We start from the raw sequence: 25,311 nt of genomic DNA, 5'->3' as shown, positions 1-25,311 counted from the left end.
GCATAATATTATTGTAGCATTATATTTTTTCCTGTCAGCTTGTATATAATTTAGTATTTGTTAGATTACACAATTTCATCTATAGTTTGGTCAAGGTAAATATGAAATGATAATTTATAGCTATTAACAATATAATGCTAGTTTAGTGTAAAATTCAATTACTAGCAATATAGGGAACATAAAAACCATTATTCTTTTAACGTGTTGTTTTTATGTATAAATTGTGTCAAGTAAAAATGCCGTAAAACTTTACTAATGAAATAAACTACATGAAAAACTTTTTAAAAAGAGCTTAAGATACACTGCTGAACCAAGAAAATAAAGTTAGGTGATTTTAGATGACCTTTAATTATACCAGTGAATTAGGCCGTGGAGTCTATAATGTTATCCTTCTACCTCCTCCAGATTCCTGCCTAATCCCTGAAAAATGGATAGCTTAAAGATAATTTTTTCAAGCTAGGTATTGTCTACCCAAGGCTATTCGAATAAATAAGTTAGCAGTGACTTATGGTGCCAGAACGTTTTTCAGAAAAGTAGATTGACTGGAATGAGAAGACATCAGAATATATTTGTGAATTTGCATAATGAAAAGAAAAAAACTTTAAATTGTTTGATCACTTAGATCGGTTAGACTGTGTAGAAAATTTGAAAAAGAATTTATTGAAATTACAAGATTTATACTACCTGACTTGAAGTCTAATTATAAAGCTACACAATTCTGACAATATGTATTGACATAAAGATAGACAAATAGATCAGTGGAACAGAATAGAGTCCATAAATAGGCTTACACACATATTTGTCAGTTGTTTTCGACCCAGGTACAGTATTTAGGGATAAATGTAACAAAGGATGTGCAAAACCTCGACAGTGGCAACTTGAAAGCATTGCTGAGAGAAATTTAGAAGGCCTAAATAGATGGAGAGATATTCCGTGTTCATGGATTGGCAGACTTGTTATTGTTCAGTCATCGTAATGATCACTTCAAATCCCATTAGGTTTTTTTTTTTTGCCTTAGAAATTGGCAAGCTGATTTTAAAATTCATGTGGAAATGCAAAGGTCTAGAATAGTCAAAAATTAAGTTTTGAAAAAGAAAAAGTTGGAGAACTCATACTTCCCTACTTTGACTTATTACAAAGATACAGTAATAAAGTTAGTATGGTGTTCGCGTCAAGGAAGACAAATATATCAATGGAATTGAGTAGAGATTACAGAGTTAAACCTATATATATATGGTCAATGGATTTTTGACAGAGAAGCAAAGGCAGTTCGTCTTTTCAACAAATAGTGCTAAAACAATTGCATATCCATATGCAATAAAAATGAACTTTGACCTGTACTTTATACCATATACAAAAATTATCTCAAAATGGATTATAGCCTAAATTTAAAATCTAAAATTATAGAGATTCTAGAAGAGAACATGGGAGAAGATTTCTGTGACATCAAAAGTATGATCCACAGAAGTAAAAATTGTTAACTTGAAGACATTAGAAATTGAAAATTTTATGAGTTAGTAACTTCTACTCTTCCAGAGACAGTTGTAAGAGAATGAGAGTTGTGTTCTGGCTCTCATAAGTTTCACCGTGTTTTACTCTTGATCTTAAGAGCTCAGACAGGGAGCAGGTGAAATTCTCTCCACAGATGGAGAAAATATGTACAAATCCCGTATCTGATAAAAGAGTTGTATCAGTAATATATAAATAACTCTTAAAACACTCTTAGACAACCCAATTTAAAAATGATCAGATGGTCTGAACAGGCACTTCATCAAAGAATACAAATTCATGACAGATAAGCACATGAAAAGATTCTCATCCTTGTTAATTAGTAGGGAAATTTAAAACACTGACCACACTAAATGTTGGCAAGGATTTGGGCCATTTGGAACTCTCATACACTACTGGCGAGAGTTGGAAATGGTAAAACCACTTTGGAAAACAGTTTGGTAGTTCTTACAAAGTTAAATATAAACATACCATATGTCCCAGTCATTCCATTCCTTGTTATTTACTCAAGAGAAAAGAAAGTGTGTCCATGCAAAGACTTGTACACAGAAGTTCCTAGTAGCTTTATTTGTAACAGCCAAAAGTGAAAACAACTCAAATGTCTTTCAGTGGATGAATGGATAAAAACAGTTGTACAATCATATAATGGAATACTACTCAGCAATAAAGAGAAATGAAGTATTCATACCCGTAGCAACATGGATAAATCACAAAATATTTATGTTAAGTGAGAGAGGCCAGACAAAAGAGAGTACATACTTCAAGTTTCCATTTATATAAAATTCTAGAAAATGCTAACTAATGTATGGTGACAGAAAGCAGTCAGTGGTTGCTTGGGAATGGAATGAGCAGGAGGGATAAAGGGGGAGCAGGGAGATCTTTGGGGTAAGATGGGTATATTCATTATTAGATTATAGTGATAGTTTTATCATATGTCAAAACTTATCAAATTGTATACCTTACATACGTAAAGTTTTGTGTATCAGTTATACCTCAATAAAGAGGTTTCAGATGCATTATACATTCTACCTTATTTGATCAGTCAAGTTAATAAAATAATTAAAAATATATGTTTATATCCAGACCAGTGCTTCACTTTGTTCTTCTGTTTTCCGTATGAAATGCACTTTGACATTCAAAAAAAACCTGTTGCCATCGAGGGGATTCCGACTCATAGCGACCCTATAGGACAGAGTAGAACTGCCCTATAGAGTTTCCAAGGAGTGGTTGGTGGATTTGAACTACTGACCTTTTGGTTAACAGCCGAACTCTTAACCACTATACCACCAGGGCTCCACTTTGACATTAGTGTGCAGTTAAATTATCCATCATTGAATTTAATGGGCAGTTCAGCCCATAGAAGCTAAAAAATTCCTGTGTACATTTGCACATATGCTTCCATATGGATGTTTATATGTTGCCATGATATAGAATATTCCTGTGTCTAGTTTGGTGAGATTGAGCTATTTTCCTTTAGCCTTATATGACTGTGAAGGTCACATATTGTCCCTCAAATTAAAGCAAAACGTGCAATCATTGTGAAAGTGTTTTTTCTTATAAGTCAAGTCAGTACAGTTGAGTTGTGTGTAACAATTTAAGTGATGTGGCCGGAGGTTTAGAAACTGAGAGCCAAGGGTTAATTCAAGTTGACCCTAGATGAACACTTGATTGGGGTGTTGTAGACGGGGTTTATCTTAAGGATACATGGCTAAAGGGGCAAAAATCTCTTTCCGCTCTGGAACTGTTATACTCTGCTTTGTATATGTAATCTTCTCTTTGCAAGAATGAGTCAAATGGAAATATTTCTTGGTAGGATCTGTTACATGATATCTTTATGTCATGTTGACTCTGTGCAAAACCATTAATTATTTTATGTATGCTAGAGGTTTATCTTCTTACTGGCTAGGAGCTCTTGATGAGAACCATTTGTGGGCTACTTTTAACTCCTGAGAGACTTGTTTGCAGTTATCAGTCTTCAGGCGGTTCTGTCATAATAATGATAAAAGCAACCAGTTGTTTAGCACTGCAGAGTACTTTACGTGTTTCTTGTCTACTTTTCTCCTCACAGTTACCCTGCATGTTTGGTGGTATTATCCTCTTGATCTTGCTCAAGGGCTCAAATAGGTAGCAAGTGAAACATGGCAAAACTGGGTTCAGATTGAAGCCCATCTGTTCATCTAACTACTATACTGTGCTCCAATGGCAGATGAAATGCCATCACATTAAATGTGTATCATTCAGTTATACGTCACCACAGTTATGAGTGGGGCCATGTAAGTAGACATAGAGAACGTCAGACAAATTTTTAAATGGTCTAATTTTTAGGACAGATAGAGTTTTACTGCTAACAAAATTGATTGATGTATAGTAATTTTATACTAAGATGCTTCATCCTTTGTTTTCTGCAGACTATCAGTGTGCATATAAAACTATTCCAAAAACATGGGAAACAAGAATGAACAAATGTAATTGTTGAGCACATTTTAAGTCAATCTATCACATATGCAAAATTGCCAAGAAAAAAGTCTGTTAAAAAGAATATTATTGTACATTAATTTTTTTATGGGGGAGAGGAGATGCGTGAGGTTTTCCCAAGTTCAGTGCTGTCCAGTAGAAATATAATGTGAGCTACACATAAATAATTTTAAAATTCCTAGTAGCCATAGTTAAAAGAGGAACAAGTGAACAGGTGGAATTAACTTCAACAATATAGTTAATGTAACCAAATATATCCTAAATATTGTCTTTTCAACATGAAATCAATATAAAAATTATTAGTGATATTTTATTCCTTTTTTTGTAGTAAGATTTCAAAATATGGTGTGCATTTTGCCCTTCTTGCATATCTCAATTCAGAGGCTAAATTTTCATCTGAAATACATCCTCTATATTTATATTTGATAAAATTTACACTTAAAAAGTAGATTCACGTTTCAGGCTGTTCCAAATATACTTAAAAGTTTTTCAATAGCTGAATCTCGTATCATTTTTTAAATTTAATTTTACTTTAATTAAAAGTAAATATCCAAGTTTTAAGTGCTCAATAGCTAATGTAGCTAGTGGAATTAAAAAAACCCAAACTGATAAGACTCGTGATTCTTTGGATGTGTGTGTGTGAAGGGGTAAGGAGTTGTTAAGTGGTACCACTTTATATCTTGATTTTATCTTAACATAGTTAGCCTTAAGATTTTAATGTTTTACATTGTATGTTCAAAGTATTTGTTACGTTTTTTCATGATTTTAAACTTACTAAGATTTTTATAACATATGTGATGTAGCTTAGTTTGTTGAATAACTGCAGTTTTAAGACATAGCTATAATTTAGATTCTTCTTTTTGTGTAACATCCATTTTAACTATATAATGTATACCTTGCTTCTGTTCCAATATATAAACAGAAATTAGCGGTACCTTCTAACTTTTCAGCTTTGAGAATAAATATTCAAATGCCCTTAATTTGTGTAGTCCATTGAACTGTTGCCCTTAAATTTCATGAAAATGTATAGTTTTTAATTTGTTAAAGCCAGGTGTAGCCCTTCATTTCCAGTTTTTATAGTTATTGTGCATTTCTTGGTATGTTGCAGGAGAAAAGCCTTTCAAATGTGAGGAGTGTAACTTTGCCTCCACCACACAGTCCCATCTGACTCGGCACAAGCGCGTGCACACCGGAGAAAAGCCCTACAGGTGCCCCTGGTGCGACTACAGGTAACAGCGCGCTACTGAGCAGGTGTCAGACGGGTCACCATGACATGCTAAGACCCTTGGAAATTCACATCAAAAGCATATTTTTTTTTCTGAATCAACATGAATTATCACAATTTAAGCATATTTACATGTTGGGTTGGGCATTTATTTTAGTGAGCTGTTTTTAAGAACAAAAGTTCTTTACTCTTTATAACCTTAACATTTTAGGTTTTGTAATTCTTTGGGACACTTAAATTTCAAGTGTGTCTCTTCCCTTGTTCAAAGTAAGGAACCATCCCAATTAAGTACTTAATTCAGTACCTGCAGCTTTTCATCTACTGTGCGTAAAGCACTGATCTAGGCCATGAAAAGACAGAATAAATGTTTACTGCCTCTAAGGATATCACAGCATAGTAAGCATGGTATACTGTTCATAAGCAATTTCAATACACGTTTGAATAGGTGCATGAAAAGATCAGGGGAGAACTTAGAGAAGGACCCCTTTCAGCCAGCAGGAAGTCCTCACCGCGCTGAGGAGGTAGTAGCATTTCAGCTGTGGCTCAAAGGATGATAGAATTTCAAAGACAGCATGTGTATTCTGAGAGGATGAGGGGGTGATGATGCAAAAAGAGATCATGTCTTTTCAGGCCAGTATGCAGCAGAGTCTGGGATACACTTAGGGAATTTAGGGCGTGGTAAATAATCCTGCCTGATTGTATGACAGAATGTGAAGAGAGGGTACCATGGAAAATAAGGGGGATGGGGTAGAGGCTTAACCCAACCTAGCTGCACCTGCAGCAGGTGAGAGGGACAGGGACCTCCTCTGGCTGTCTGTGGGACACCTCAGCATTGTAGGCGGTGGACTGACTTCTTCTCTGAGACAGTTAATCTGCTTGACTGTGAAGCCTGAATTGGGCTGCGAGAATCTTCTTTTCCCTGGAGCTGAAGATGGCAGCCAAAGGGGCCGTCTAGGATGACATCAACATCCAACATATTTCTCTAAATTCAGTCCTCTTTTGTTACATATTGGAATATATACCTGAAACCTGCAGCCTTGTTTAAAAATAGATCTTGGTATTCCTGTGCATGTAGCCTGTGTATTCAGCAAATATATTGCAGTAATCTCTATTATTAGCCACATTGTTCCATTAAGTTTTATGTTAAAGGTCATCTAATAGTGCAAAGATATTACAGATATATTTCATTCATTAATTATTCATTCATTCAACGTTTTATGAGTTCTGTCTTGGCTTAACACTTAGATTGGTGTTTTTTGGAAATTTGGTAGAACTGTGGTCCAATTAGAGATAGACTCAGAAATGCTAAGGTGCTGCTAATATGAGTTCTTTAAAAAATAAACATTATTGAATGGTTTATTTTTCCTTATTACAGAGATCATGCCATAGTTGCCTTTCCTGTAAAACACAGAAAAGCAATTAGGAAATTATACAAATTCCCATAATCATCACTCTTAGCTCTTAGGATTATATCCTGTCAGTCTGCACTCTGTATGTAAGGTTGTTCTTGTTTCTTGGCAGGGAGTTTTTGTTTTTTTCAGTATAAATTTTATTTTTCACACTTAAAAAATTGAAAAAGGACCCGGGGTGGCACAAATGGTTAAGCACCTGACTACTAACTGAAAGGTTGGCACTTTGAACCCACCTGGAGGAGCCTCAGAAGACAGGCCTGGCAATCTGCTTCTGAAAGGTCACAGCCTTGAAAACCCTACGGCGCAGTTCTACTCTGCACACGTGGGCTCGTCATGAGTCAGGATCGACTCCACGACAACTGACAACAACAAACAACAACAAAAAATTGTAAACACTTTTCCATTTCATTGATCATTATTCTGTAACTTTGGTTTTAAGTAGCAGAGCTGTTACTTCAGACAAGAGCATATACAGAACCCCATTATAAAACAAATAAAAGTGTTAATCACCACAGATAAGAAGCCATGGTGATGCAGTGGTTAAGTGCTCAGCTGCGAACTGAAAGGTTGGCAGTTAAAACCCCTGCCCAACAACTCCACTAGAGAAAGACCTGGCGATCTGCTTCCATAAAGATTACAGGCTAGAAAACCCTATGGGGCAGTTCTTCCGCTATCACACGGGATCGCTATGAGTCAGAATCAACTCAACGGCACCTAACAACACCAGCACCAAAAAGGGGATTTCATAGTTAAAATCTGTAATATTATTATAATATTGGCAAATAGTGTGATCAGGCTCTTGTGACAAGCAGACAATTTTCAGATGGGCGAGAGTTAGTGATGACTGTTGCCATTGAATTAACTTTAGCATCGAGTATATTTCTTTATTTTGGTATAAGCATGCAGCGTAAAGGTATAGTTAAGAACTCAGTCGCAAGACAAATCCAGACACAGCCACCTGTTAACTGTGTACATGACCTTTGTCAAATTATTTAACCTTTCTAAGCTGTCACTAACTCATTGGTAAAATACAGATAATTAGTGTACCAACCCTTAGGATCATTGTGACTATTAGATGAGAAACACATTTTGATTCCTTAGCACAGAACCTGGCACCTAGTATTTGCCTGATAAATATTAGTTCTGTTATCACTGTCATTTCCGGTTAGTCTTTTAGCTAGAGTACTGGTTTTACCTCACTTGGAATCTCAGGATACTGTTAAGTGAGGTAATACCCTGAAGGTCTTCAATATGTTAAAATTCTGTTTATAATACATGCCCATGTGACTATTGTTGTTGTTGTTTTGTTTTTCAGTTTTTGAGGTAGTTATATATTAAATCCAAAAATCAGTTCTTGGATAATGGCTAAAATATCATAGAGTTTGAAAACACCTAGTTTGGAAGCTACTGTTCTGCAGTATCCTTTCAGTACTTCATGGCCCCAGTTAGATTGGTGGACAGTAATCAATTCATTGTTTTTGGACATTTAAGCCATTTTCAGGTTTTTACTCTTTAAAGATTTGTACCTAAATCTTTATGCATATCCATGATTTTTGTTTTTAGAATAAATCCCTAGAATTGATTTCTGCAAAGATTCTGATTTGCGTTTTTCTTTCAGAGCAGCACTGTGCTGTGATAGTCACTCCGTCTTTGTCTGCACTTGAAGTATTTCAAGGTTTTTCAGATTTCATTGGTTTGAAAGTGTATTATACTTTTTGCTAAGGTTGAGGTTGTATTACTTGTCCCTATTCAAGTTATCTCCCAGAAATAGCATCCCTTTCATTTAGTGGGACATTTGAGCCAACTGGATTCCATCCATATTTTACCTCTGCCAGGCTCTGGGTTAAAAAGTAGGAGATGCTGTCTAAGTATATTGTCACTGTCCTCTCAATTCAAATTCAGGACATTTAATCCAGCGATGGCCACCGAATTTCCTTTTGTAGTGCTTAAAGTCCTTGATAAAAGGATGAATTTATTTAAATCTTTTAAATAATTTTATTATTATTGAAAGTAAGTGGTTTGGACACTTTTTGTGCGTAAGACAGATTAATTGTTCTTTGTACATATGGTTAGGTTTGCTTTTGCCAGTGAACAAAAGGCAAGTTGACCTTAACCATGAATACAAAAAATATGCAAATATGTAATACTTCTGAAGATAGGGACTGTGAATGAAATATGAAAATTATTACAAATACCTTTGTTTTCTGTTGATGAGAAAAAGACTTTAAAGTGACCAGGTAGCAAAGTGCAAAGGAATTGTTTGGGTTGCACAGGATAAGAACAAAATGCTTACCATATCACCTCACATCAATATAGAAAATGTCTTCTTTGAGAAGAGACATATTTGAGTATGGATGATTTCCACAGATTAAAAATATTTTTACAATGATCATATATTTCCTTAGAAGACACGGCCATGTTTATCTTACTGATATCTGTCCATTATATTTTATTGCTAAAAATACTTAAATAACTTTTTTTCCCACTTAAATTTTTATTTGCTTAATGTAGATGGATAAAAATTACTCCTGTAGAGTATTCCTGTCTTTGTCATTATTAGCATTTATTTGAAGATGTTACCATCAGTAGAAACTGAAGTTTTATTTAAATTTCAGTTGAAAGTATATTTCTTTTTTTATAAATTGAACATTAGTGGAGAAATGCTAGTAATGATAATTATTCATGCAAAATGTGAATATAGATTTGTTTACAAAAGAATTTTATAATTGGTCTTTTGAACCTGGGGCTATTTTTCAAGTTTGCATTATTAATTTCAGCAGTGACATCTCATTCTATTTAGATGTAAACATGTGCCCCTTTCCTAAGCTTCCACTGTCTAAAATATCCAAGTCTAAATCCATTAGAAATCAGTATATTCCATCATTACTCCAAAACTTTTTCACCATTAGTTACTATGCATTATCATTTCAAAGCGCAAATTTAGATTCACAGCGCGCTGTCCTGCCGTATTATTTTATGCAGCAAATTCTGTAGATTTGTTTCTACATTAAAATGGAAACTAACATTTTTCTTTATTTTGTATTTTCCTTTGTTATGCATTGATTGTCACTTCTATGCTAACAGGAGAAAGCAATTCAAAAACCTTAACATGTTGTAGTTAGTACCCTTTCCAATAATGTAAAATCCTTATTTCTCTGTAGAAATGAACAATATTAAACTGCAGTCTGTTCACTGTTACATCTTTCATGTAATAGCAGTGAGCTTCGCAGAAGTTGGCCACGGTCGGACTGTCTTTTACGTGATAATTATCTTCCCACTGGCTTCCATTTTTTATTTAGAATTTGTGGGGGAAATACAATAAATGCTCATCAATCAATAAGCCATTAATAGGTTGTGAATGATAACACAATATTAAAAATATTAAGAATAATCCCCTCTTGTACTCCAAATGTCATTTAATAAATTATAGAAACAAATGCAAGGCAAACTCTGGCAGTTTGATCTCTTTATCTCACCTCTGTTACTGACCTTTGGATAAATCCAGTGTCCCCAAGACTGGTGTTAGCCAGTTTTTCCCTCCGCTGCACACCTACCTCAGTGCCTACCCGTCCATACCCTTCTTTTTAAACATGTCCTTCATCGGTAAGTGTGGTTGTCCGAGCTCACGTTTTATATGTAGCTTTTGTACTTTTTATTTTTTTAAATTTGTGGAGGGAATATTGATGATGGTCTTCCTCTTCCAAGTCTAATAAAATATAATCGCAAGGCCTTAAAAAAAAAGTGCTGTTCTTTTTATTTTATTCATGGTTTGTATTCTTTTTTTGTTACTTAAAACCATAACCCTGAATAGAAACCTGATCTCTCATAGAGCTGAGGAATAAAATCTACAATTCCTGCCTCCTATTAAAATCCACCCCATTGTTTTGTTATTTGTGAGAAATAGACTGATTTTTTTTTTCCCCTACTTGATGGTATACTTAGCTCTCAGCCAGTATATTGCACACACATCATTAATACACTAAAGCTGTTTTTGATCTCTAGAGACTTATTTCTGTTTTTTCTTTTTTTTTGGCCTGAGGCTATTTGATATAACATCTTAACCCAGAAATGTACTTACCTTTTGAGATACTCACTAATGTCTCTTTTATTACTGATCTAAACATTTTGCTTAGTGTATTTCTTATAATCACATCCAGGAAGTTCTTAAGCATGTGACTGGAGTAGGTAGAATTTGCTGTTTGTAACCACCATTTGAAAAACGTGTGGTGTGTGTCCTAGAAAATTCTCATCAAAACATATTTTTAATTTAGTAGAATTCTGTCTTTGCCTTGCATATTGCTCACAGCACTTTTAGGGTAGTTTTAAGATGTAAATGACCAAAAAAAGGTGCTTATAATCTTTATATACTTCACCTCAGCGTTAATTTCTTAGGCACGTTTTTCTATAAAATGTCTCAGTTGTGAAATGTATTTCAGCTGTTAGATAATAATCTGGACTTTTGTACAATTGTATTAAATAAACATCTTATGTTTTTTTACGTGTCATTAAAAAGGCAGAACCTTCTTGGGTATTGTGGCATCAAGAATTCAGTATACAATGGGATTCATTGTTCTTAGCATTTGTTTCAGCAGCATCCTGAGTTAGGGAGGCTAATTCCTCAGGGGATAATTTCCGTTTTGGATGATCTCTTCAGAGAGTTTCAATTTTCCTTTGGCTTCCTGTGCAGGTTCACAGGCTGTGCCATGAGAAGCAATGGATAGAGCGGACTTGGGTTTGGGTTTGCCCCAGAGTAATGACAAGGAGAAAAAAATAAGTGTTTGCCCACGTAGCAGTGCATCACGTATACCAAGAGAACGAAGTGAGGTTATACTCACCAAAATCAACAGCACTCGGTTTCTTTTTCTGAAGAACCCGAGTTAGTATTCATTTCTTTGGGGGTAATTTTGAAATTCTGGAAGAATAAAGACTACAAAAAAATCAAATGAAAATATTATTGATATTCATTTAGAGCAATTTGATGGACGTCACAAGTGTAGACTTTTGAATCAAACTTTCCGTCATTTAAAATACCAGTCAGTTCTGTTTCACTGTTCTATTTATCTCCAGTCTCTGTCGCTTCACATATGACTCTGTTGGCTGTTAATCCAGTTACTGGACTAAAGGACAGATGTCCCAGATTGAAAGGTTAGCTCGAAAGCCTAAAAGTCCAATTTCTTTCCAAAGTTTTCATAGGATAACGATGATTTCAAGGCTTTGTTGGAATTGTGCTGGAATTTCATCTGGAGGGCCACATGCGATGCAGTTGAGCTGTCTTGCAGCGCTGGCCCCTGGCCACGTTGCACAGTGCTGCCGGTAGCAGAAGCTCCATCACCACCTCCACACAGTTCAGCTGGCCGCAGGTAGATGTCAGTGTCGGGGCTGGTTTGTGAAACCATGCCTGGTTATTAGCAAGCATAAACATTGCTGGAAAAGATTCCCCGAGTAGTTGTCAAGGTTCTGCTTATGGAGTTGTGCTGTCTTTCACGTGGAGTGGGTGCACGTGGTAAGTTCAGTGGGATTTTTGAGGGGTTCTGCAGCAGAGTAATACCTCTTGAATGTATATCCTCTCACTTGTATGTTTTTTTCAGGTTTTCTGTACTGTGTTAGGTAAGCCGCACTGTGTGTTCACTTATTCCTCCCTTTTCCCTAATGTTTCTACCTTTTTCAGCAGAAGTTGAGTTCCTCCTGAATAAAGTTATCTTCTGCTTTTCTCTTTAAATATTGACTGCCCATTTAATTAGTGATTTTTTTCTTTTTAGCTCAGTAGTTCTAATTGTGTTCCCGATTTGGGTTTTATATTTTCTATAATGTTTACTTCTAAGGTTATTTTCACAAGTAGCATGTTTTATTTACAGTTTTCTTTCCTGCTCTATAACACACAAGCACATAGACTTTAAAAAATTTTGTTTCAGCCCGGCAGGCTATGTGCTGATAAAGCATACGTATTTATGTCAGGCCTTTAGTTAATATTAGTAAATTTTAATCTGAAACAAGTTTGTTGCAGTGAAAAATCTTGTAGACCCTGATAAACAGATTCTATGGCACCAAAAATCAAGTATTGATTGAACTGTTTAAAAGGGGAAAAAAAAAAAACTTAGATACTTCTGTTTATCGGTACTAATAAGTTGTTTTGTTTGTTGATGTAGCTGCAGTAGGCACTGAGATCACAGATTAATTAGAAGACCCATTTTGAACACAAAGTGACCATACATTCCCTCTGCTGGCTCTTAAAGTAGAATCCAGATAAACATGTTTATTTAACTGACTATTGTTGAATCCCAAATCCAGTCATTATAAAAGGACCAAAGCTATCTTTGGGGATGGTCTTTCTACAAGGAATTACTATGGACAATCCCTTGGGTAGTAGTTAGATATATCTGTATATATTGTGGTAGAAAGAAAGGCCTTAGAGATGAAAAAAAATAGAAAATAATTTTTGGGCAATAATGTCTTGCATAATAAGTTATTCCTCAGACAGTAGAGCTATTATCACACAACAAAACACTCTATGTATGTAACTATCTATATCTGCTATCATCAGAAGCTCTCATAATGCAGCTTATTAGGAGAACTCTGTAATCACTAGGAGGGGCTAACAACACTCAGTAGAACATTGTGTACATCTTTACAGTGTGTGGTTGGGTTTAACCTCAGAGAGAATAACAGAAACAGAACAAAATGACTTTGATGAAAGTCTTCTGCCTGTTACTTATTGTTAGCCTTTAAAATTCAGATTAGTTGGCACATTTGATTTCATTGATGTATAAAACTTTGACCAATTACCCTTAGTTCAGTCAGGATGCTAAGGTAACTAGTTTTTTAGTTTTCTTCCCCATCCTTTGTTTCAACATATTTTAATACTGCCTCTTCAGGGCCTTCACTGTAACAGAATCATGAAAGAAACACAGAAAGAAAGGAAAGAAAACATTGGAACATTGAGAAAATGGTGATGCAGTAGGTTGTATGGGGCAGAGGAAATGAAAGTAGTTACTTGGTGAGCTTAAAAATGTTTCTTAAAGGTGTTTAATAAATTTAATAAATCTTTAACATTTATATGATTTCTACTAAGTGAAAATCTAAAGTAACGTATCAGCATGTCTTCTCATACATAAAGCTTTCTTTAGAGTAAGGTGCTACCTTCTATGTGGTATTGTATATTATGTATATTTTTATACATAATCGTATATTGTGTTCATTTTTCTTAAGATTGTCTATAAATATAATATTAAAGCTTTTATAAATTTCACATCATTAATTTTCTTAATTAAGAGAATGAAACACTTATGCAAACTCCTTTGGATGTTTCTTGTTTATGAGAAGTATTGGTTTATAATAAAAACTATTTTTGAACTTTTTTTTTTTAAGTGAAACTGTGTTAAGTTGTTCTTTACTCCAGAGCTACAGTGAGCCAGAATTGAGATAAACTGGAATCCATCATTTGATAACATAATGTGTAACCTGATACTTACCCCTACAGGGAATTTTAACCTAATATTAATCTTTCCTTTTACCCATTTAAACCTTATTCTCTTACTCTTAATTTTCTTGGCTTGGATCTTGTTAAACAATCTGAGTCCCTCATTTTGCATCTTTTTTATCAACTGTTTATATCACTGTTCGGAAATCTCCCGTGTGTAAATTTTGAGTATATGTTGCTTAACTTTACTCCGGTCCTTTCTTTCCTGAATACATTTTGTTCCTTTATCTTAAACTACAACTTATAGCAAACATATGAAGTGTTGTAACACAAATAAAAATTTTTTCAATGTAAGAAAAGTGAGTATATTTTTAGTGTTTGTACTTAAATAAGGCAATCTCTTCGGTTTAATTGTTTTGGGAGAAAGTTGTTGACATTAAGTTTGAGAAATTTGTTTTAATTTAAAAGTGTCATGTATCTTTAATTTTAATTAAAAGTAAGACAGCTCTACTCATCATCTCCAAATTATACTTTTAATTTGATTTTAAGTTATCTTCAGCAAGCCCTGGTTGTAGGGTGCATGAGACGCACCAAGGAGTAAGCGTGGGCTGCTTCTCCATTCTAAATCGTTTGAGGTTTACTCTAAAAGTAGTGGGTAGGCAGTGGAGAATTGTAGGCAAGAAAATGATGTATGCACATTTTACTTTGGGAAGTATAAATGATGAGTTAGCGAGCTACGTAGCAGGGGGCAATTGCAGGCAATCAAAAGACAATTGCATGTGGGACATAAAGTGATACTCGTGAGGAGTGTGCCTCTTAGCTCAAGTAGATACAAGAGACTAAACGGCAGCTTCTGTCCAGAGGTGAGATGGGAAGGCAGAGAGGGTTAGGAGCTGGTTGAATGGACATGGGGAATCGGGCGGAAAAGAGGAGTGTGCTGTCGCAGTACGGAGAGAGCAATTAGGGTTACATAAAAATGTATGTATAAATTTTTGTATGGGAGACTAACTTGAAACGTAAACTTCATTTAAACTACAACAATTTAAAGAAAAAAAAAAAAGACAGTTGTAGGGGTATGGACGGAAAATGCTAAAGTCCTAGCCCTAAATGAATCCATTGGCAGACAGATAGACTGAGGGGCTGATTCAAGTGCTCATTAGCCCCATGAAATAATCGTGGGGGCAGGTGACAAGAAGAGGCACATCAGCCCTGGGATGTCCTGGCCTGGGTTGCTGGTGAACAACGGTGCCACGCAGGCAGGGACTCAACACAAGGGGAGGACGAAATGTAAGGAGTCTGTTAACTTTGAAATGCCCAAGGGATATCCAAATGTAAATATGTAAATAGATGTATAGGTGAATACTAATAGATATGGAACTTGAAACCATTGATATGGATAAGATTTCCCTTAGAAAATGTATAAAATGAGGAAAGCAGAAGGACAAACAGCAAGTCAAGAGAGATGGAGAAGTAGCCTCACAGAGAGAGAAGGGGCCTCCAGGAGAGAGGTGTCCTGTGCAAGCAAGGGTGCCGGCCGTGTCAGAAGTTAAACGGAAGAAGGACGGTGCTGTTCACTGGCCTCGGGGACGCAGCGGTCACTGTTTCTCCCGGAAGACCAGTTTCAACAATTGAGACAGAAACCAAATGAGTGAACTGAGGTGAAGAAATGGTAAGAATGCAAGTTGACTGGTTTTGAAAGAAACTCTCCTTGAAGACTGCACTTTGAAAACACTTGAAATAAAGGGAAGGAGAGATGGTAGGAGCTAGAAGGGCAAATAAAAAACCAGAAAACCAAACCTGTTCCTATTGAGTTGAATCCAAGTCATAGCAACCCTGTAGGACAGAGTAGAACTGCCCTCATACGGTTTCCAAGACTAAATCCTTACAGAAGCGATCACCAGGTCTTTCTTCCGCAGAGCCACTGATAGGTTTAAACCGCTGACCTTTTTGGTTAGTAGCCGAGCACTTAACCACTGCACCACCAGGGCTCCTGTAGAAGGACAGATCCAAAACCCAAACCAAACCCATTGCTATCAAGTCGATTCCGACTCATAGTGACCCTATAGGACAGAGTAGAACTGCCCTATAGGGTTTCCGAGGCTGTAATCTTTAGGGAAGCAGGCTGCCACATCTTTTTCCTGCAGAGTGGCTGGTGGGTTTGAACCACTGACCTTTCAGTTAGCAGCCGAGCACTTAACCACTGCACCACCAGGGCTCCTGTAGAAAGGCAGATGATACAAATTACACGCGTGTGTTAATTTTCATTGGTTTGTTTAAGATTGCTTTTGAGATTTTACTTCAGTGCCTATATGCACGGTGAAAGAGCCAATGGAAGCTGTGAGGCCTGATCCATTGGTTAGGATAGTGTATATCAGTTGCAGGTGCTGTGACATGTAAGTGGCTCAGCAATTTTGGAACCATCCTCTGTGAATTCTAGCCCATGGCCTCCCTGTTCTTCCTGTTATTTCTCCCTCGAGACACAGAGCTCTGGCTTCAGACCCTTGGCTGTTCTTGTGCAGCTGCTTTAACGATTGTGTCTGCATTTCTGGGCCTGCACAGCACAACATTTTATATTCTTTGTGTTCAGAAATTTTAATCAAGAAACAGAGATTGTGCCATACACACCCAAACATGGGAATTTTATTTGTCTTGTGTGAAGAGTTTCCACAAGAGGCTATATCGCTTTAACTGTTACTCATTAATTCCGAAAATTTGATTGCTGCTAGCTAGCAATTCAGTGTAATCATTTAAAGAGTACTCCTTTTAAATGTAGCCTTTTAAAATGTGACATCTTTTCTGTGACTTGTTCTAAACAATTTTTGCTAATGTCTCAGGGTGTTTCTAAACCCAATAAATCTAACAGGACACTAGTGACATCATAAGCCATCTGAATAGCACATCAGTCGTTTATTGTGATGACACCTGATTCCTTATATTCACAGCCCTCTGGTTTGTTTTTACCTGCCTTTTGTTTCTGCGATATTTTCCTCGGCGATTATAAACATAACTCCTTTTGCTCATCATGAGCTTATTAATTTTATTGTCTATATCTGTTCTTGTATACTAAAACTTCTGGTTAAGACTCTTTTTGACAGACCCCTGCCTTCTTCAAATTGCCATATTTCTGGCAACATATACGCCTATTGGAATGTGTACCACCAAGAGAAATGTAATAATAAGGTTCAGGTGGGTATTGGAGTAAGTGTGTATGTAATATGGAAAGAGAAAGCAAATCTGTCACTCCTCAGGGTGAGATAGGGCCCATGATTTGTTTTCATGACTTAGGGTATATTATAACTGCTGAGTGTTGGCGTCAGTTGTACTAAACCACTAAAAAGTGGAAATAAGTCATATATATTGCCCCACAGGTTGATGTATGCTATTTTTGTATTCGCTAACATTCTATATGGATTTTCTTTGATTCTTGTGCATTCTTTGTTGTTTTCTTTCATTGTTAGTCATGGTTACCACAAGATTGTTAGGGCTGCATCTCAATTGTTGGTTTTCGCTTGTTTTTCAGCTTTAAAAATAAAACGCATACCTCCCTCCTCCAATTTAGATAGTTATGTTTTGTTTATGTTGTCACAAATTTTCGGCACAATGTCTGTAAGTACAAATAAAGATGATAAAAATACTCACCAAAATGCTGCCGAGGTAGGTTTTAGCCTTGGCTACAATGTGTTTTAAAAAAAAAAAAAAGTTGGCTAGGAAGTCTCCTTTACTCTGCTAATATTGCTTCTTTAAGGAAGAGCAGACCCCAAAGACTCAGAGTAGGAATGCTGTAACGAGGACCTGCGTCACAGGAATGCGTCCTTCATACCTGAGAAGCCAGGGCCCTGTGCCAGGGAGATATATGGACAATATCAGCATATATATTTTCTTAATTACATGTTCCTTCCAATTAATGATTTTTCTACCACTCTTGAAAAATGATGTTATGATTGTAATGATTATGCAATCCAGAGCTTACTTCTTGAGTTACACGTACATACTTGTTGTTATCTGCGCACATATATATCACCTTCCTTGCATCTACTTTTAACAAAACAATCTTTTAAAACAGGGTATGCTCTGGTGTGAAAGAGACTCAAAACAACGTTCTAGTTTTATTTTTAAGGTTTTTTTTTAAGTTTAAAAGCGGAATATATGTTTTCTTTAGCTGTAAAAGCACAATCAAGGCAACATGATAAGTGAGTCAGCGTTGTAAAAGTAAAACTAATTTTGCCTTCACTCACATGAGCTATAGAAGGAGGAAGCTTTATTGTCCCTGGGAAGGTGATAAGGCAGAGTAATTGTATATTATACTGTCCCGGAACATCTGCCTGAAGACTGTTGGAGCAATTCATCTCTCACGGACGCTACAGCATGTTTTGTCTTTTTGCTCTAACCCGTCCCCACTGCTGGCCTGCGCAGAGGTTTTGATAGGGACTGTGCCTGGGCCGGGCGCACATTAATCAGCCCCCTTGTTCAACACTCCAGCTGACATAATTACAACCTGCGCACAGCAGTTATTCAAGTCGAGTCCTTGTCACTCGTGGTGCGAATCTACACAGCTCAGATCCCGGAGGAGATTGCCTTATCACACAGAACAAGGGCTCACAGGAGTTGAAGAGAATAGAAATGGGAAAATGTCTTCCGGGAGTACTATATATTCCTTTAAAGTAAGACATTTGAGAGACTTACAAGGGACAAAGGGAAGCATTGTGTGCAAGGACTGAAATGAACCAGTTAGTGTTTTTAAATGGATTACGTGGAACGTTTTTGTGAAGATGGACGTAGATTATTGAATAAATCTCATCGTCCCTCGTCATCAGCCACTCTTTTCTGTTCCTTTTTTCTCCAAAAGTGATCAAGTAACTTTGAAATTATACAAGGCTTAAATACTCCTTGATAGGACTGAATTTTAATAAAATTAATAAAGTATGCATGTAAAACCTAATACTGGCAAGAATACCCTTACCTCAGAGAGCTTCGTAAGGAATAGAGTTCAAGCCAGGGAAATAATCTTTCAAAAGACTTTTCAAGGAGAAGTAAGTTTACTGTTTCCTATAGTAATATAGTATAAATATTTGAGAGAGAGCCAGAAAATAAACTTTCTGTGTTAACATCTGTTCCACCTCATCGCTTTAATCCTCCATTGGGTGGAAGGCAGATTCCTCACATATGCAGTTGTGAAGTGCGAGGCCTCCTGTCAGCCACTTTTAAATTAAAAAAAAAAATTAAATTATTTAAATTTTATGGAGCCCCCATCCCTGCCCCTAACAGACACATGAGTGTATGAGCATGGGATGATTTATGCAGTTGGGCTTATAAAATGACCCAGTAAACTATGTTCTTATGCATGAAAGCAGAAAGTTGTGCTTTTTGAAAATCTAGCTCTTTTTATTTTCCTCTTAGACATCATTAGTTTGCCCCAAGTGAAGCTAAATTCTCACCTAGACTATCCAAAGTGTGAAACATACTTCTGGTTCAGGGCAGTTTTTACTCATACCACCTTGAATTTGAAAAGATTTCAACTAGAAATATAAATCATTTCTTACAATTTTTTTTATGATTACTTGATTTGTACAGTATTGTTTCCTTCTAAGTGATTTGTTTCAAGTCAGTTTTATAACCGTATTTTATATAGTTCCGTGTCTTTTGTGAATATGTTTCTGTGCACCTTTTTTTTGGACTACCTAAGTGCTCTCAGAATTGGACATAGGAGGATGTTAGACTACTGCCTTTCCCTATGCGTTTTTAATAAAGATTTTTCTTCTATTAGGCTTCTCTTCCACATGCCTTTCCTGTTTTACAGTATCTCACTTTGCTAAGCCTAGCTAGGTAAAAGAAATGTAGAGAATTAAGCCTACTGTGCAAGGACATTACTACATACAGATGGAGATCTGGGGTCTATGTGTATTTTCAGGACTGAAAGAATGGCAGGATTATAGCAATAAAGAGAGTTTCTACCAGCAGTTAATGCCAGGTAGACAAAAGATAAGTGGAAACAATAGAAACAGTATGTAGGACTAATTTGGCATTCTGATTTTCACAAATCACAAGCTGCAAGAAATATTGTTAGCTCAGCCTTGAAGAAACGCTTCTTGGGTCAGATAAGTTTGGGAGACATTGTACATATCATACTCCTTGTCCACCCCCTCTGATCCACAATGAACAGTATATTAAAGACTGAGAGTATATCCGTGTAGTGAAGAAGGACATGTCATTTTGTTTAAGCTAAATCTCCTGAACTTCTTTAGCCATGTAGACCTTTTCCCCAAAGCCCTATTGGCATCATACTGGATTGGTTTGCTGAACTATTTCTATTTCTTTCAAGTATAATCAACCAAGGAAATGTTGAGGTATTAGTTTCTCATAAGCCCACAGTGTAAAGCATCTAATAGTTGCTTGAACTTACAAAATTTTGTTGTACTCATAGAAGCACTCAGCTTGTTGACCTCACTTAAGGTGAGATGGAAGTCCAGTAGTTTGCACCTTTTCTCCAAGCAGTTTTCCCCCCTCCTCTTTATACTGAACATATCATATCAGTATATTAAAAAGTGAGTGTATTTTTTTTCTCTTTAGGGCTAGAAGAAAAGAAAAGAAAAAAAAAAAAAACAAGAATCAAGGAGAGATCAAAGTCCTCTAGGGTTTGTGCTTCCCGATGTCCCCCCTCCTTCCTTCTTGGCACAGGGCACAACCCAACTCTGACCTCCTGTGGGGAATCATAGGCTTTTTATTTCTCATTATGCAATGTGACTGAGTAGGACTGTTCTTGAAATGTTACATTCTAAGGAAATAACTTGAGTTTTTAACAGAGAAAAGGTTGCATGTTGCTTCCCCGTGTTTCTTCCTTGTGATTTTCATTGTTCTTCAATCAAATGGAAGGTGGAAAGGAGGTTACTAGATTTAAAGTAGGTAGTTCCTGTTACTGGTTGCATAGACCACGAGCAGAGATTTGGACAGAGACCTGTTTTAAGGGCAGGTGAGTGAGGGAAACACAAATGGTGAACAGAAGATGAGAGTTATTCACGCTCGCGAATAGGCTAGAAGGAGCAAATATAATGAATAGTATGGAAAAATCTTAAATTATAAATATACTGAAGGGAATGGTTTATTGATAGGTAAGTGTGCAGTTCACTGATGCCCTCTAATATCCGTGGGAAGTTGGTAAAGCATTTTGAGTCATGATGAAAGCCAGACATCACTGAAGGTGAGATGCAGCGCCTGTCAGCAGAAGTAGAATTTTCAACTGTGTCTCAAAACTAAATTTCCTTTTATAAAGCAGGCCCTTTGTTGTGGTTATATACTCATCTCTCCTACTAAATCGTGATCTCTTTGAGGGCACAGCTAAAAGGATTCATTTTTATTTTCTGTCTCTGTCCAGTTCTAGTAGCTGTTGAGTTGACTCCGACTCATAGCAACCTCACGTGTGTCAGAGTAGAACTGCTCTATAGGGTTTTCAATGGCTGGTTTTTCAGAATTAGATCACCAGGCCTTTCTTCTGAGGTGCCTTTGGGTGGACTCTAACCTCCAGCCTTTCGGTTAGCAGTCAAGTGCGTTAATTCTTTGTTCTTATATTCTGACAGTGCCTAATGGTAGGTATAAAAGCCTAGCCTGACTGCCAGCCTAGAACCAGCACCTAGATGGGTCACAGATACATGGGCGCTGTGACTGCTACCAGTGAGCTTTGCCACATGCACCTTAGCTTATGAAAAATACATTATGCTAGCTGCATACCCTACTATCAGCTGTGAGCACTTGGATAGCAGCATAATGTGGACCTAGTACGGTTAGATCCACTCATGAGGAGGGGGACAGGACCACAAATTCATCAGTTCTTCATCCATTTCTATGTGAACTTAAAAAGGTGAGTTTTTTTTGCTGTTGTTTGTTTGTTTTTGCTTATAAAACATTGCCCTGTTTTCGTATCCTCTGCCAGGAGTGACATAGTGTTAACAAACTAACAAAATTATAACTGAGAACTAGAGAGAAAGAAGCAATGGGCATCAGGTTTATTGTCATAGGAATTGATATCAAATGGTTGGGATTTATGAAAAGCAGGAAATAATGATCTGAAATAGTGATCCAAAATCAGTCACGCTACTTAATAGATAGCTACTACCAGTTAGAGTAAAAGAAAAAGAAAACTCACAGAATTTAGAGCAAGATGATCCAGAAGTTTCCCTATAAAAGTTTGTTTTTGGAGAAAATATTTAAAAGATTATATTTTGTGATGACCTCAGATGTCTCAACTCTTTCTCTTCACTTAGTAGAAAAAGAGGCTTTGGACAATTTTATATGTAATTAAATATTATGCCATTATTTTGAAGTATTTATTTTACTTAAACTCATAAAACAACATTTTTCACATTACTTTTACTATTTGAAATTTGCCATTTTAAAAGAGTCTTACCACCACACCTGTATTCCCAGACCCTTCTTGTCCTGAGGTAACTACTTATAATAATTTCAGTTTTTTTGGTCTTCTGAAGATAATCAGAACGCTTTGCTTACGTCTCTGTCTCTTGGTTTATTAGGCAGCATTATAAAGAATTTAGCTCAGTTGTCCTGCCTCCGACTACACCTCTCCTCTTTTCTCTATTTTTATTATAGTATTGTTTTTGATTCTCCTAGTGATTGATCACCTTTATAACTTGAGCTACCTTGGCTTCATCTTTTCCTTGATTCATCAGATTGAACTCCCTCTATGTAGATGTGAGAATTATTGTGCTTTAACTTTTCCTCTATTCCCAACTTACGTCAGCTCTACCATTTCTTACATTGTTTATGCTTACATTCTGTAGAATACTATGTGATCAATTGTAAAATAATATGTTGGTCATATTTTCTTTACATGAATAACATGTAAGGAGATTCTCATAAATAATTCAAATGATCCCAAAATATACTGATCTTCTAATGCCCATTAAGGCATTTCTATATCTCAGTGTATTCATATGGAGCCCTGGTGACACAGTGATTAAGAGCTCGACTGCTAACCCAAAGGTTGGTAGTTTGAATCCACCAGCCGCTCCTTGGAAACCGTATGGGGCAGTTCTGCTCTGTCCTATAGGGTTGCTATGAGTCGGAATCGACTCAACAGCAGTGGGTTTGGTTTGGTTCATGTATACATACATACTTTTGAAAAGCTGAGAAGAATCACGGATGGATTTTTCTGGGACTTAGTTGTTGTTGTTTTTTTTTTCTTCCTACTTGACAGTGTGCCTGGGAAGTGTCCATGTCAGTATATAAGATCCACCTCATTCTGTTTAATGGCCTTTGTCCCACACATCAGAATGGATAGGCAGTACATACCCCAGGCTCTTGGCAGCAGTGCTTGCTGGAGGGATTCACAGGTGGTATAATAGTGGGTGATTGCCCCAAGCCTGGCTCATCACCCACTACTCTCCAGGATAACAGACAGGGATCTCACTGTGGCAGACAGGGATCTCACTGTGCCAGACAGTAGATCCAGAAAAGGCCCCTTGTGCTGTGGAACTTTTCAGCCAAGTGACTCTGGCAGTCCCAGCCCCTCGAGGGTATGTCAGGGCTGTGGTCCTGCAGGCATAAGACCTGGCAGACTGCTGTATAGCCTTGTTCTGAGGCCACCTCTCCCTTCTTGTGGTCAAAGTGGAGTCCCCAAGGCCATGGGGGAGGGCACCTGTCATCCAGGGAGCTTTGCAGGAGACCAGCTCTGACTCGAGGAGGCAAGCATGCAAGGATACCCTTACCTCTCAGCAGCAGAGTCCCGTAATAACACTGACATACCATAAATCAGTTATCCATTCCTCTATTTGTACACATTTAGTTTTAAATTTTTCTCCAGTGTTTAGGTGTTATAAATAATGGTTTAGTGACTCTCTTCATGGATAATTTCCTAGAAATTGAAGTCCTGAATCCAAACCTGTTTGTCTATTTTAATTTTGATGGATACCGTTGAGATGTCTTCCAAAAGTCTGCCCACTTGCACGATTACCAGTGGTATCCATTTTTTCTTGCCAATATTTAATATTTTAATCTTAAATTTTGCCTCTCTGTTACCTTAAGTTTCAAATTGCAGTTTTCTGATTATTAGAGCGATTGATCATCTTTTAATGCTTACATAAACATTTGTATATCTTCAGCTATGAATTTCATGTTTATCTTCTTTATTCATTTTTTGAGATTTTTATCTTTTCTTATTAATCATAGATACTAATTCTGTAGTCCTTTATAGTCATCATTTTTATATGTGTTGCATATATTTTCTCCTTGTTGACCTGTCTTTTAACTTTATTTGTGATGCCTTATGGCACTTAGCAGTTTTAATTCTTATGAGGTACATTTTGCTACCTTTTTTTGTAGCATTTGGGTTTTGAATTTTCTTTAGGAAAGCTTTTCTAACCAAGTTATAAAAATATTTTCTTGTGGCACTTTAATAGTTTTGTTTCATTATGTTAAAATTTTAAAGTCCAAATTACGTTTATTTTTATATGGTGTAGGACAATAAGAATCTGACTTGTTTTCTACCATGTTAGTAGCTAGTTGTCTCAATACCATTTATTATATAATGCATCATTCCTAATGGTTCTGAAATGGCATCTTTATCCGTTATATACATGGGTCTTTGTGTTCTTTATTCTATTCCTGTGATGTATTTGTTTTATCACTTCAGATGACATTCATCTATTTGCTAAACATATTTGATAAAATGTCCCAATTTAGGCAAAGGAATATGACATTTTTTATTCTTGTAGTCTTTATCCAATTTTAAATTTAACACAGCACAAATGTTCAATCATCTAAAATTATCAGACTCTTTCCTTATGGGTCCTTGGGTGAGAACATAAGTTATAAAGGACTGTATATCTTAAGCTGTGTTACATAAATGTGAAACAAGCTTTGAGCTTCTGTATTGGGGCACATTCTTTCTACCCACAGTGACTTGGGAGCTTTATGTTCCTTTGTACCACTGAAATTTTGCATGGCTTTCCTAGGCAGAGTTTTGGTTCAGTAAATTTACAACTAAATACTGCTGTTAAAGAAAATGTATTAACTTCTTAAGTTTAATTTCCGTTAAGACTTTCTTTGGATTATTCCTTATTCATTTTAGATTATTGTTATAAACAGATAGTAAGAATCTCTTTTTCCTCTGAACTGTTAGATAAATATGTATTATATTGTACAGGATTGCACTTATTCCGGTACCTTAACTACCGAGCAATTCTCTTCATGAGTTTGAGTTCAAAAAGTATGTTCTGAACAAGCAGAAAAAGAAATTGCATTTCTGCCTAAATAACTTTGCAAGT

At 36.4% G+C, this 25,311-nt stretch overlaps 1 protein-coding gene across 2 annotated transcripts in view; it reads left to right on the top strand.

The window, feature by feature from the left end:
- ZNF407 (zinc finger protein 407) overlaps positions 1-25,311 on the top strand; it is a 480,440-nt gene that overhangs the window by 295,913 nt on the left and 159,216 nt on the right. For both annotated transcript variants that reach the window (XM_004387311.2, XM_023741561.1), the window contains exon 7: positions 5,093-5,213. In XM_004387311.2, the coding sequence (XP_004387368.1) occupies positions 5,093-5,213 (121 nt within the window). The remainder of the gene's footprint in view (positions 1-5,092; positions 5,214-25,311) is intronic.

The sequence above is a fragment of the Trichechus manatus genome, unplaced genomic scaffold (assembly GCF_000243295.1).
Source record: "Trichechus manatus latirostris isolate Lorelei unplaced genomic scaffold, TriManLat1.0 scaffold00183, whole genome shotgun sequence".
In the NCBI taxonomy this organism is placed as follows: Eukaryota; Metazoa; Chordata; class Mammalia; order Sirenia; family Trichechidae; genus Trichechus; species Trichechus manatus.
This window is presented reverse-complemented; position numbering and strand designations above follow the sequence as displayed.